General features: G+C 31.1%; 2 protein-coding genes across 2 annotated transcripts in view; one reads left to right on the top strand and one right to left on the bottom strand.

The window, feature by feature from the left end:
- The first annotated feature begins 8,498 nt into the window (after window positions 1–8,498).
- LOC108731991 (thymidylate kinase) lies at window positions 8,499–9,624 on the top strand. Its single transcript, XM_018462571.1, has 2 exons — window positions 8,499–8,705; window positions 9,125–9,624. Exons 1-2 carry the CDS (start codon window positions 8,579–8,581, stop codon window positions 9,622–9,624), a joined length of 627 nt encoding a protein of 208 aa, XP_018318073.1. The 5' UTR covers window positions 8,499–8,578.
- Window positions 9,625–13,703: 4,079 nt separating this feature from the next.
- Window positions 13,704–14,627, bottom strand: part of LOC108731925 (tigger transposable element-derived protein 4) — a 3,184-nt gene continuing 2,260 nt past the window's right edge. Inside the window, exon 4 of the mRNA XM_018462481.1 lies at window positions 13,704–14,627. This exon is cut by the window's right edge and continues 281 nt beyond it. Within this exon, the coding sequence (XP_018317983.1) occupies window positions 13,717–14,627 (911 nt within the window). The 3' untranslated portion in view covers window positions 13,704–13,716.

The following is a 14,627-nucleotide window of genomic DNA, read 5'->3' as shown; positions in this document are numbered from 1 at the left end:
ATATAAAAATATTATTTTGGAAACGAGAGAGATAGATACAGAAAGAAAGGGAGAGGGAAAAAGGATCACCGAGGATCTCGTGAGCGCATTTTTAGTGATGTATAATCGCGTATTTTCTTCCCTTAAGTGCTTTAAAAACTCAATTGTATATCGTATCGCGTATAAACGTTGCTATGAAAGCGACTCATAATTAGAATCAATGAGAATGAATGCGATACGGAAAGAAACACTATCAATCAATTCGCTAATATTGGTTTGTAGAATTATTTTTTTAAAAAGTATTTTTTATATACCTTCTTTTTTATTTTGTTTTACAAATAAAATAGGAAATAAAATAAAATCTACTTGATTTTAATATTTGAAAAAATTAAAAGATTATATTAAGAAACATTTACAATTTATCTAAGAAAGAATTATTTTTATTCTAGCTGGTATTAGCGAATGTCTCAAAATAAACAGATATCGACATGATCCAGGAAGATCCGCAACATCGTGATAAAATTCATAACGATTACGATACATGCGCGCGCGCGCGCGCGTGGTACGTGTATGTACGCGCGAATAAGATTAAATATTCATGAAAATGTTTTTCTGTGATAAATATATTTCGAAAAAAACTTAGCCAGTCTGACGATACGATCTCGTCGACAACTCATTTTGCGGATCCATAGAAACGTGTTAACACAAATGGAAAGAAAGGTAAAGAGCCGCATTTAACGCATAAAAATGTCACCGAAGTTTCTTCTCTTTTTTTAAATTTTGAATCTTGCGTTTATTCAATGTGAAATCAATTAATTCATGATTAAATTTAATTTACTCTAATTCTTAAATTGTTTATTTGCAAAATCTGAAATTAATGGAATCAAACTAGACAAGTTTAAAAATCAAGTTTAAAATCACCTGATTTTATATTTCATGATAAGTGAATAGGAAATATAATATCAAACATATGTGGTATGTAAATGCGGCTCAGAAAGAGAATACGTGAATGTATCGATAGATATATAATACTTGAAAGAGACAAAGAGAGAAAGATAAAGAGAAAGTGAGATAGAGAGAAAAAGAGAGAAATGAACGAAAGAAGAAAAAGAAGAGACGCAGAATGTGCATGTATAATGTGTGCTACTTAATATATAGAACGTCGTATATGTATGAAAGGATAATAATGGAAAACTCTTTTAATCTTCATAGACTTGCTAATATAAAGGGATGATGACCAAGCTCGTAAACGATAAATTAATCAATCGTATAATCCGATATAAATATGGACGTAATTACTGTTTTTAAAAGTGCTAATTTAAACATAAACGTGAGAATTTCAAGACGAAAGCGATTAAATTATAATTAAATAATAATAATAATATAAATAATGCTAATAATAACGATACCGATTGTAGTCATAAAAATAAATACAATAATAATAATAGTAATAATATCGAAATAGAAATAATAATAAGGATAACAATAATTACTCTGCGACTCGTCTGATAGCACTCAATGGCAGGCGATAACAAAAGACTCTTCTTATGTACAGGGCAAGATATAATTGCGCGCGAGAGATAATTATTGTCTAATGTCGTCAAATATGGTACTAGAAGAGCGCATAGTTAGAGCAAAACTTAAAAAACATTAAAATAAAATAGTGTTGATAGTATAGCATCCAAATTCGTCTCGTCGCGACTCAGCAATCTTTGAAGGTATCGCGTGATCGACGAAGCGAAGCTTCCTTTTGCGTTTGTTATTTAAATATACAGAAAAGAAAAAAAACTAAAGATATTTTTTTAATATGATAAAGAAAGCGTTTATATAAAAAATGCAAAATTAGTTTGATATTTTTTATAATTGTGCTAAATATCACGTACACCAATTTTCATATATTGCAAATTTATTTTAATAGATAAATTTGATAAATTTAAAAAATTGATTAGTTTAGTTTTCAAATTATTGTAAAATAATTGATTCAATTTGTTAATTATTGCTCATTATGGACAAAAATGAATCCTACAGAAAGTCTTATAAAAGAATTAGTTCAACAAAATTAATAATTGGCATTAGTAATAATAATTAATGAAATATATATCTGGATTACTTCCTTCAAATATCTTTTTCGAATTATGAAAACTGAAAATAATAATTGTTAATTTATATTCTTTTTAGTTCCAAGTCATAACTTTTTATATATTTCATATAAATTTTATAGAATGTAAAATATTACACTTAAATGATCTTACGGCATGTTATTGAATCGCGATCACGCGAGCCTTTGACGACTTTGACGTACTGTCAGGTTCTCAGTGATATTAAAACGAAATAATAACGAAAATAGATAGGAATCGAGTTACGACAGTGCAGAAAATTCTCTACCCAATCAGCAGATAATGTTTTTAAAACATTTTTTTCATTTTATTTATTTAACGTAAAAATATTTTTTAAACATTGTGTGCTGATTGGGTAACGACATCTAAACGGAACCCGTAGAGAAAAGAATAAAAAATAAGGAACGTAATGGAACGAGCGAAAGTCGAAACGATACTCTGAAGAATGTTATTGATCGCCGCCGATAAACGACACGTGCGCGTTCTGTACATGGACTATATAAATATGTATACATAAATTATGAATAAAGTACATCGAACACATACACAAGAAGACGCATACCAACACACGTATACACACACATATATACATATATAGAGTGAGATGCTTGCAGAAAGCTCGCAAAAACAGGCAAACAGCACATCCGGTATCTGTCTCAGGACGGTGCATCCGTCCATTCGGTGTGGATCCATCCGGTGCACGCTGCATACGAAAGAGAAACGGAAATAGAAAAGGTCTGTCGGCTTGCAAGGAAAACAAACAGAACACAAAGTAACTCGCGTCAGATAGTGAAAGAGAGATTTATAGGATTGTTATTCGACCGATATACATAATATTGTAAAAGACGGCATATGAATTCAGCACGTATAACTTCACTTACTTGTATCTATAATGCTAATTAAGGTACAACCGCGATGGAATAGGAACTTAATAAAACGTGAGGTTTTCTCGGGCGAGTGAAGAATGAAGTCAGAAAAAGAATAAAAAAGAGAAATTACCGTTAAGTTTTTTTACTTGTCTATACATATATAAATACATGACATATAGATACATGGTGCGTCTAGTATATGCATATATAAATATGTACACGTAAAGGGTACACACACGCGTACATGTTATTCATTTACATAAACTTTAAATTTGGTATGAACAAATGTTAAAAGCGTATAGTGTGAGATATTTAACGCTCTGTCGATAATAAATAATTATATATGTATAATAGCAGAGAAAAAGATGTGGAGGAGAGGGAGGAGAGGCGAATATGAAGGAAAGAAACTTCGAAACTTTGTCATTAGAATTTCTCGGCGTATTGGCGCTGGGACTCCGTAGAGTTTCATACTTTTGCAAATAATCGAAAAATCCCGTCGATAACACTATATAAATATAAATATAAATAAATATATATACATATACATATTATGCCGATCTCTATACATATTATAAATATATATCTGAGAGGTTTAAACTCGTTGATCTGAGTCTGAATCTAATTAAGTCATGTGTAACCGCGATACGAACATGATTATTCTGATTAGTGAATTGAAGTGCCGAAGACGGAATCATTGCAGAACGTTTAATATTTCTTCCGGTTGAAGTGCTTCGCGTTTCTGATACACGCGCGTGCACGAGTATCGTTATATTTGCTTTTGAAAGTTGAAGATATGAAAAAAACTAGAATCAGAATAAGAAAAATTTATGATTCCAATATAAAACCAGACACGATAAACATCCCGGTAAAAAATTTTTCATGCATGAATGTATAAATATGTATAAACATATATAAATATTCATAAACAAGTATAATCATATATGAAATATGTCCATATATATTCATACGTCCCTCTTTCTTTGGTAAAATTACTTTTTAGCATAATACAAATAATAACATAGTAATGTTAAAACATTAAAAATAATTAGAAGGGTAATTTTTACACTATTTGTTTCAGAAAAAAGTTTGAAGAAATGTAAAAAAATTACTTATGTATAATTATATATAAAAGGATGCATAATTGTGTATGAGCAATTCTTTTACATTTTTCAAAACTTGTTTTTTTTTTTCTAAAATGAACAATGCGAAAATTATCCTTTTAATTATTCTTTATGTTTTCACATTACTATTATTCTATTACACTTTTGTAAAAAGTAATTTTACAAAAATAGAGGGATGTATGAACATGTATGGACATATTTCATAGACAATTATACATGTTTATGAATATTTATACATGTTTATAAATATGTTTACACATATTTATACATATTCATACATGAAAAATTTTTTACCGGGATCAAAATACATAATTATAAATATATAAATAATAAAGTTTCTCCTAAAAAAAATGTAATAGATAAATTAATATTTTTTTATTTATCTATTTTTATTAAAAATATCTTATTTCTTATTTAATGTTTTTACTTATATGTATATATTTTATATATGCATTTAATTATTCTTGTTTAATTCATTCTTTTCTTATTGACGGCAAACTTTTATAGCAATTTTATTTTATCCATAAACAAATATTTTAAAAATATTTGTCGTTACTTTGAAGTTATGTTTAGATGTTTCACATTGTTAAGGAAAACAATACGATAAACGCTAAAATTTACGATTTCAATAAATTGCTTTGAAATAAAAACAAAGTTAATAATAATAATTATTACTTATATATAATAACTGACCAGAATCTTATATATAATATTGATAACTGAACTATATCCTGATTTCCATAGTTTGAATGGTTGTACTGATTGACTAGCCAAGTTATATTTCATCATGGCAATAATCAGTTGTACTTTTTCGACACTTGAACATATGTCGAGATATAATTGTAGTTTCGTGTGACAGAATGTACTTGATATACTTTTGAGAAATTAGAGATATCACGAATTTAAAAATCAGAGCTGACTTCTTCGTTGCGCATAAGTCGTAGGAAGAAAATTGGAAAAAAGTCGTAACACAGAATCATTAATTAGTAAAAAGAGATGCCTTAATATTACACAAAACTAGAATACGCGAAACGCGCAATGAAGATATTAAATCGGAAGGAAGATAATCGACACTGTGAAAGAGGAGAGTCGGAAGCTCTTAAAATTCTCACATAATTCGAACATGTAGTGAAAATGTGAAAAGACGGCGAGACAGAAATTGCACCCTGGTGAAAATAAAAATTGAAACGTAAGTCGAATGTAATGGGAGAGTAATAGAAGCTTCTAGGAGGCGAAAATTGAAACGTAAAAGAGACGCTTCTTTTACGTTCCGTTTCAATTTCGCCTCCCAGAAGTTTCGTTTATGCTTCTATTACTCTCCCATTACATTTGACTTACGCTCCGATTTTTATTTTCATCAGAGCAATAATAACTTCGTAATGCGTTTAATTTGATTAGTCAATTTAGATTTAGATTGTAAGATTTAAACTAAATAATATCTAATTGATAACGTCGTAATTTTTGTTCTTGCAGTATAGATCATTTTTCCCTTTTTTAACAAATGTTTCAACGCAAAAAATATTATACATATACATTTCAACGGAAAAGAATGTTATACATATACATATATATATATACTATTTTAATGTTTACTTTCAAACCGTTGACACGTCTTACGCATTTTTGGGATGTATGTATTGTCTGAATTGCAATTCGACACGTTACAAGTCCCCAGCTTCGTTCATACAAAAATTACCTTTGCGATTTCGTCGTCGTCTCACAAACTTAGAGATAAAAAAATCCGGAGATCGAAAAAATGGAATGAGATAAAGACAGGAAAGAAATGCAAATAAATGGAAACCCAGAACAAACTGACGAGTTGAGAAGCGAGCCATGACTAGGTTTATGTATGCGTGGGTATGTGTATGTTGAGCATAGCTGTTTCAACGAATATATATGAGCGACTAAACGCAAAGAAAAGAGAAATATAAAAGAGCGTGGTATTATCGTATAAAATAAGAACTTTGTTTTCGCGCCTCGCGTTTAGCGCTAAAAATGCAACTCCAAATATTTTAATCTGACAGAGTTTAAAATAAAGACTTCTCGACTATTTGAAACGAATATAATATATGTAAAATTGATTTTTAACACTTGGATGGACAGATAAAAATCAATTTTATCCTGTTCATTTCTGCGAGCTGCATTTAGAATTAAACGCGCGACGCATTGCTTGTGACTGATATAATAGTCGCGTGCCATTGCGAGCATTATGTAAAAAGACGGAAAAAAGTCAAAGAATGTATTGAAAGCTTTAACATTAAAGTAAATTAATCTTAGAAAAAGGGTAAGAAAATGCGCAAAAAATTACGCGATATAGTTGCGCGAATACGGAAGCACGACGGTTGTGAAGAAAAAATTCGACGCTGCCATACGTTTGACACGATTCTGATTGTTCTACTTGTATATCTCTCTTTCTCTCTCTCTCTTTCTCTTTCTCTCTCTTTCTCAATGCAGTCGAATGATTCGCACGCCAGAGGAGCACAGCATGCAATCCACGTTCGAAACTTCGTGAGATCGAAAATTTCGAGGAATTCATGGGATGCCAGAAGTCAGGCTTGAGAATTCAAAGTCTCTAAACCAAAAGATGAGTTCCTCCAGATATTCGCGGGGCGAAATAGCGATCTTACAGGTCACGTCACGTGGCGTTCCGTCGTGCTTCCCATCATTGTAAAAAGTTTACTGTATATTATCTATACATATTAAAGTAGCGTATACGCGAAAAAGCTAGAAAAAAAGGAATACTTGTTTTTTTTCTCTGAGAAGAAATCGAGCGAAAAGATTGTACCTTTATATATATATATATTAATCATCGTGCGCTCGCGCGCGCAGCACGTCGAGTTTAACGCAAGATCCGGCCAATTGTATTATAATTGCGAAAAAGGTTTTATTTCTTCCGTCATTCTCTTGTCTACGTCACAAAAATATGTGTAACAGTATTTCCTTTCAGACTGCAGATTCTTTAATATTTCGTTTTCAAAAAATTTTATGTAGAGATGGCAAATAAAAGTAACGCGTTGCTTGCAATATGAATTCAGAATGAGTTTTCGAAGTTATCGGCTGCAAATTCGAAGTGTCTGTAATAGCAAAACAATATCAAATTTTAGATGTGCGAAAAGTTCGAATATTCACAATTTTTACGATATTCACGACGGAAGAAAAATATGAACTTCAAATTGCATCTAAAAGCCAAAGTCCACACAATAACGCCCTCGTGCTACGATATGTCTCTCTCTTACTTCTCTTCTTCAAGAAATTAAGTACACGTTGTGCACGTGAAATGTACATCTGCTAATTATTTATAAAAGTGTATGAGAGAATGAGAGAAAAGGAAAAAAAGAGCAAATGAGAAAAAAGAGAGAGAAAGAGAAAGAGAGAGAAATATGTGTTAACGTATTGAGTGAGAAAATATCTATCATATTTCTTTAAAACCCTCGAAAATACCGACGTTTAAAAAAATGTAAATGTATAAATGTAAAGAGTGTGTATGCAAAAATAAGAGAAGAAGAGAAAACGAAAGAGAGAGAAAAAAAGAGAGAGAGAGAGAGAGAGAGAGAATGTGTGAAAGAGAAAAACAAAGAGCAACAGGGAAAACATAAATATTCATCATTACTGATGTACTACACTATAATGCAGCGGAAAAAACCTATCTTATAAATATTATACATATATACATACACATATATATATATATAGTTAGTCCAATTTGCAAATTTAGTGTGTATTGTCGCTTCGAAAATGCCCATTACTCGCCAGAATTCAAGTGAACAAAACCCGACAACCGAGATTTCAAGTTCATTCTTTTTTTAAGGAAAAAACTAAATAAAATAATGTGTTAAAATATTTCACACAAACGACTTTTTTCATTTGACCACAATCCCAAATTTCTACCAAAATATGACAATAAAAATTAGTGGAAAATTGTTATAGAAAACGAGGAAAGTAAATAATGATAGATGTATAATCACTGCATCTTTGGAAAATTCACTAATTAAATATAAATCTAATAATTTTACGAAGATAATAATCTTATATAAATAAATAAAAATTAAATTAATGTAAAAGTATATAAAATATAAATCGTGATCTTTATTCAATGAAACAATGCATGCAATGTTGTTAAAAATCGCGATAAAAAAAAAGTTTTTTAACCACATTTTAAAAATTGGAATTTTAGCTAATTACAAGTAAGCTTTTCAATTTTTCTTCTTGTATAAAAAAATCGCAAGAATATATATTTTATATTTCTTCTTCTATGTTTCTCTTGTCAAATATGATTATGTATGACGGACATACGTTTATCATCCGACAAATGTCTTTATTCTTTTCGGCCGCTAGATGGACGTAGTGTACAAACGAGGAAGATTCGAAGCCATTTTAAAAGGGAAGAGAGGAACTATTATATCTATATTTGGCATCAGCTGGCATCGTCGATCGTTCGGCCGCCAGCGTCGTCGTCAGTTGTTGCGTTCTCATGATCATTTAATATTTGAATATGTATAAACGCGGCGCGTTGATAGTGTTGGAGGGTTGTGATCGGGCGGGTAAATCGACCCAAGTGAAGATGCTGATGAATGCGTTGAACGATCTGCGAATCCCTGTGAAGGCCCGGGCATTTCCAAGTGAGTTGCAGTAAACCGCGTGTCATGAAATTAGGTTATTTTGCGCGGGAAAGATCTTTCTATTGTAAATATAAACGAATTCATCAACGAAACATGTCGAAAAATAATGATTTATGAAGAATATTTTTATAATCTCTCTTCTTGGAATGTTATTGTTTGTTATGTCATTGTTACATTTATTGTGTTGTTAATTTTACATTTTTTGTTATGAATGTGGAGTGATTGGCGCGTAAACTTGATAAATTGTATATAGTGTTTAAAAAGATAGACAATTGATAATAAAACATTAATTTCATAAGAGACTTAATTACGTCAAGGAATAAAGTTATTTATAATCCATAAATCTTTGTCTAATAAAAATTATAAGTTCAGACTTTGTGTATTTGAAGAAATATTTCTTTTTTATTTTTCTTTTGCAGATAGAAAGACTCCTGTTGGAACTATCTTAAATAGCTTCCTGTTAAAAGAGATAAATGTGCCACCGGAAGCTGCTCACTTGCTATTTTCTGCCAATCGCTGGGAGTGCAAGGAAGACATGGAGAAGACGCTTCGATCCGGTACTACTCTAGTGATAGATAGATATGCAGCTTCTGGCACTGTGTATACAGCAGCCAACACCGGCAAAAGTCTCAGCTGGTGTCAGCAGGCTGATCTAGGTCTTCCAAAGCCAGACTGTGTAGTGTTTCTCAAAGTGTCTAAACAGCAGCAAGAACTGCGTGGTGACTGGGGAAAGGAAAGGTTTGAGCATAATGAATTTCAACAGCGCGTCGATGCCAATTATGAAAAATTAAGAGACGACACTTGGGTCATTATAAACGCTGATCAAGACGAATTAGCAGTGCATGCCGAAATATTACAAAAAACATTGTCTGTTATTCAAGAAGTTCAATATCATAATATAGAATTGCTAGGTGACTGAAAAAATGTTAATAAGTTATTCAGCAAATTACTACATTAATAGGTATTTGCTACCATTTTTAATAAAATCTTGATAAAATAATAAATACATTCCTTCTTGAATAAAAAAACTATTTTAATATCTGAAAAATTGTTTAATAGTTGGGCTTTATACTTGTATATTAAAGAAATTGTAAATCATTGTAAATTATGTAAATTGTTATTTGATAGATATTGTTATTGATTAATATAACTAAAATAAATATTGAAATTTAAAAAATTGAAGAAATTTGAATAAATATATATTTTTGGATTGCTGAATAAGTTAATGTTATGTTTGCCTTAAAATTATTTGTTTTATAGACATCCAAATATCAAATTTTATAATGGTGAAAATCATTCATTTTAATTTATATTGCAATAAATAAAATTCGAGGATATAACATTACGCGGTTTATCCTGCGACTTTATATAATTCCGTATTTATAATAAGTAACCAATGAGAAATTTCCGGTTTGTTTTGGATAATATCTGATATACTATCCTTTATCGAGAAAAATGAACACTAAAGAAAGAACTAGAGGTTGCAGGTGTCTTTCTCTTGAATAAAGCTAAAAAAGCGTAGAAAGATACGGTTTTATCATATGTTTGGACTCGAGCTCGGCAATATAAAGTACTTCGCCAGATATATTTCCAGAATCAGATCGCACACTTTATGCGCGTGTATGTGTTCGTGAGATACATTTCCTTCTTGGGACATGATGCTCCAATACGTTAGAATTCTATCATAAATGAAACTATAGGAAATACAAAAATACTTAAATATTAAATTATGAATAGAACTGCGTGTTATTATTTGTAACAATATTAATGGTACGCAAGTTAGGTAATAAAAATATTTATGTTATACATATATGTATAAGTATTACAAGTTTGGTAATATCAAAATTTTATATTATATACGTATATCTTTGACATAATATGGATCATATTTATCATATTCTGTTACGAGGAAAAACGTTCAGAGGTTAAAAAGCGGGAATTCTTCTCGAATGCAAAACTCGAAGATCAACTGTCGATTCCTTCCTTTTTAACAACTTAATTATTAAGAATTAACGAATCTCACTCCTTTCTAGGTCATAATCTAATGCATAGATGAAAAAGAAAGAAAATAACAAATAAAAATGGAAATTATTTTTAAAATTCCAATGTTTGGACTTTTATTTATATCCTTTTCCTAAGCATTAATAAATTAAAATACAAGGTCTATTATATCAAACGAGTAATGTTAAGATGACCGATAAACAAAAACATATTTTATTATTCTACGATGACATTTCTACAGAACGTTTCGAGCTTTACTTAGCCCTCCTCAGCCATGTATAAGTTCAATTAATTTACTATATCTTAATAAAATATCGCAATAGTTATGAAAACTTCATCTCACTTTCTGTTATAACCTTTCATTTTGTTGTAAGAATACACCATAATGCTCCTTTAAGTCTTGAAGTCAAAGTATGTCAATGAAGTCCAATTTTTGGAAGCCAATTCTTCGGTTACCAGTGAGAAATGGTGGTCAATTAATTAAAATCAATGGTCCAGAGTCAAAAGCAATGTAGGTATTCATAGATTGAATTAACGGTCAAACTGTGTCAACGTAATCAGTCATGAAATTGATTGCGTGTAAATTAAAAATCGAAAAGCAAGTAAAAACCACAAATTAATAAAATTACAACTTAAGAGACAAACAAATGTAACATATTGTAGAGACTGTCCTTTTCCTAACTTTCTATTTCTACTGATTTTTGAGAAACTGGATTTTCGCGTTTGCGAGTCTTTAAATTAAAAATTTTGGGACTTCTTGAAATCGCAATTTATGTATATTTTAATTTTTTAATTGCTTTTGACATATTGTGTGTAGCACAAAGTAATAGTATATTATTACAAAATATAAATCGTCCAAAGTGCACTTTAGCTTGAGAATACTCGTGATCTACGGTGCTCATATCCTCGAATGAATACGGCAACGGAAATCGATTATGTTGAGCACGACGACGACGGTTACTAAGTTGCACGATGATAAATTGCATCTCGCCCATATACTGTGTGTAATGATGTCTGCAGTTAGAAGCAAGCACATTAAATGTCTTTATGTAAGTACTTACATACGTACAAAGTACTGAAATATACATACAGACATGCATACATAACCTGATAACAATATCATAAAAAATACAAGTAGGCGGTGATTGATATACACCCTTCTTCACAGCGTGTCCTAAGTTGAGAAGGTCAATTCTAATTAACGCATTTTAGTATGCACTAGTCCTTTCGTCTATATAATTTTTTGTTTTTTAAAATGATAATTTGGCAAAGGGAAGTCTTTTTTTAAACAAAATAATATCTGAAAAATTTAATAGATAAATGAATGTCTTAAATTTTTTTACTATATTATGCAGATAATTATTTAACAGATAATGTAATTAATAATTGAAATTAAATGCCGACATATTAAAATACAGAGCAAAAGACTTTGTTATATGTGTTCTTAATCTATGTATATTGCCGAATTTCCTTTTTTTTATCTAATGATATAAAGTATTTTCTTTACAACATTAAATAATTGTTTTTTATCTGCAAAGTCGAGTAATTTTAAATTCAAAATCTTTTTTCCTTTATTATAATCTAAAGTAATCTATCTATCGCTTTAATCATAATATCTCTCTGCTTCCTGACTGTGAATTATTGCGACCCTGTGTGACGACACGCCATTAATCCTTCAGCGTTGCTTACGTGCAGTGATGTGCGCTGGGTGTACAAATCGTATTATTCAAAGGTTGGGAATGTCGTCTGGGAATCGTGTCCTCCCAAGCCTGTTACGAATCTTTGGACGACAGCGCAACTTTGTTTCAGACGGAAACGCGACCCGGGGAAATTGTATCCGACGAAGAAAATCGGCGGAAATGTACAATAGAGTTCCAAGTCTGAATTGATTCCAGGGTAATATAATTTTCCACGTGGGCGGGGACGTGATTTCACGAATTACTAGGAAAACTATTAACCTTCGAACTCTAATTGTAAGTTTCATATTGTTTACTCACACACAATGACATATTGTGAGAAAATAAATTTACCCTGAGAGAATTCTTTGTTCCTCTGTACATACATATAGAGCATTGTATTATGTCCTGCAATAATAATTTGTAGAGAGTTTCTTTTTGTTCAAATGTTTATTTCGTAGTAATAATTGGTCCGTTATTGATCGTAATTAATTAAATCGTCGCTTTTTTTTTCGTTAGTACATTCATTGATAAGAAACATTATGTGGAAGATTTACAGTGATATAAATTTTTGTCGTTTTTTAAACCTATTTACTATAAGTATATGGTAATTAGATATTTGATTGCACATGATCCTCCGTTGATTTTTAGATTCCTCCAAAATTCATCATCTCTCTCTCTGTAAATTTAGAAAATTATGTTAGTTTTTGTACTTATTTCTATCAAAGCAGCGTATAGAAAAAAAATAAAAAGGAGGGAGAATACGAGAAAAATAAAAATGTTAATCAACAAATTATCATTTACTGCTTTTTATATCTTCATTGTAAAACTTCGAAATATATTATTGCGTTAATAGAAAAATGACATAGATAAAAAATTAATATTTAGAAAATATAGCAATTGACTCACAAAAAAACTAATATATTTTTGTGATAAAACGATATATTTGTCGACACATTTACTTATATGAAAAAATGTCAATTCTAACAAGGAACGAAATTCACACAATCTTATACTATAGGCTGTAATGGTCGAATTTTGAAACCTCATGATATAATTTTAAAGAATACATATTATATGATAATTAAAAGTATAACATATGGCAAGAAAATGAAGTTATATTCATTATCTTAATTAAAACGTTCTAAAATTTAGAAAGAATTTAAAAAATAACTCTACTGAAAAGTTTCTAATTTTGAGATGTATCATTTTTCAACATAACGATGTAAGATCATCATAATATTACGATTATTATCTTGTTACTTTTTCCAAAGATTACATTTACAACACTAGGAACATGTTTACAAGTACATTCACTCACTGTAAAATAACATTTAATCTCTCCTGGGACTTATGGTGAAGATACTCCTCTCCGTCTCGCACGAGCGCCTTGGTCTCGGTTGTGGTACACCACTATCACTAATCATGAGTATGTCGGCGGAAACAGTAGTTACAGTTCGCGCTACGTCAAATGGACCGAAGACGAACGTCGTCTCGTACTGCTTCATCCAGTCAGAATCAGACCTTAATCTTTTCCGCTCTGGTTCGTCGTTAGAATTATCCTGAGATTCATCGATGGAACGCCTTTTCAATGACTTCCGTGAGGAATTCCTGACATTTCCGTCTAGATCGGCCTCCTCGACTTCATCTCTCAGGATAGAACAGGAAACCACCTTCGCATTTGGCTCCTTTATATCTGATTGTGAATCAACGGCAGATGTATCGTCGAACACTTGTTGCGACGCGATATCGCCGTCATTCACATTGTCAACCTCCGGAGATTCGATCGATCGCTCGTTGCTCGATACTCGACTATTTTTACATCTCTCCTCATTGTTGACTGTTTTATCGCACTCTCTTTTATCGTATTCTGTATTTGTTCTGGATTCGTTCATGCTCGCTTGCGTTGTAAAGTAGACATCGGATTTAGAGGTCCGAGCTATACTTTCGATCTGGATGTCGACAACCTTCGGAGGCCTCTCTGACGTTGAAATAACGGCGATATCTTCATTTTTCCTCGACGTTGATTCATTGCTCGGCTTAGCCTTCTCATAAAGTTCTTCGTTTAATTGAGTCTTGTCATGCAATCTCTTTAGCGCGTTCGTTCTCTTCCAATCAATATCTTTTTTCTCATAAGTTATGCTAGAAATTTCATTCACTAGTGTGTGATCAACAATCGAATTTTTTTTCTTTGAACTGATAGCAAAATCGAACAGATCGTTGAATTTGTCGGCTTTCCCAGAGA

The sequence above is a fragment of the Mycetomoellerius zeteki genome, unplaced genomic scaffold, assembly GCF_001594055.1.
Source record: "Mycetomoellerius zeteki isolate Tzet28-1 unplaced genomic scaffold, Tzet1.0 scaffold145, whole genome shotgun sequence".
Taxonomy (NCBI): Eukaryota; Metazoa; Arthropoda; class Insecta; order Hymenoptera; family Formicidae; genus Mycetomoellerius; species Mycetomoellerius zeteki.
This window is presented reverse-complemented; position numbering and strand designations above follow the sequence as displayed.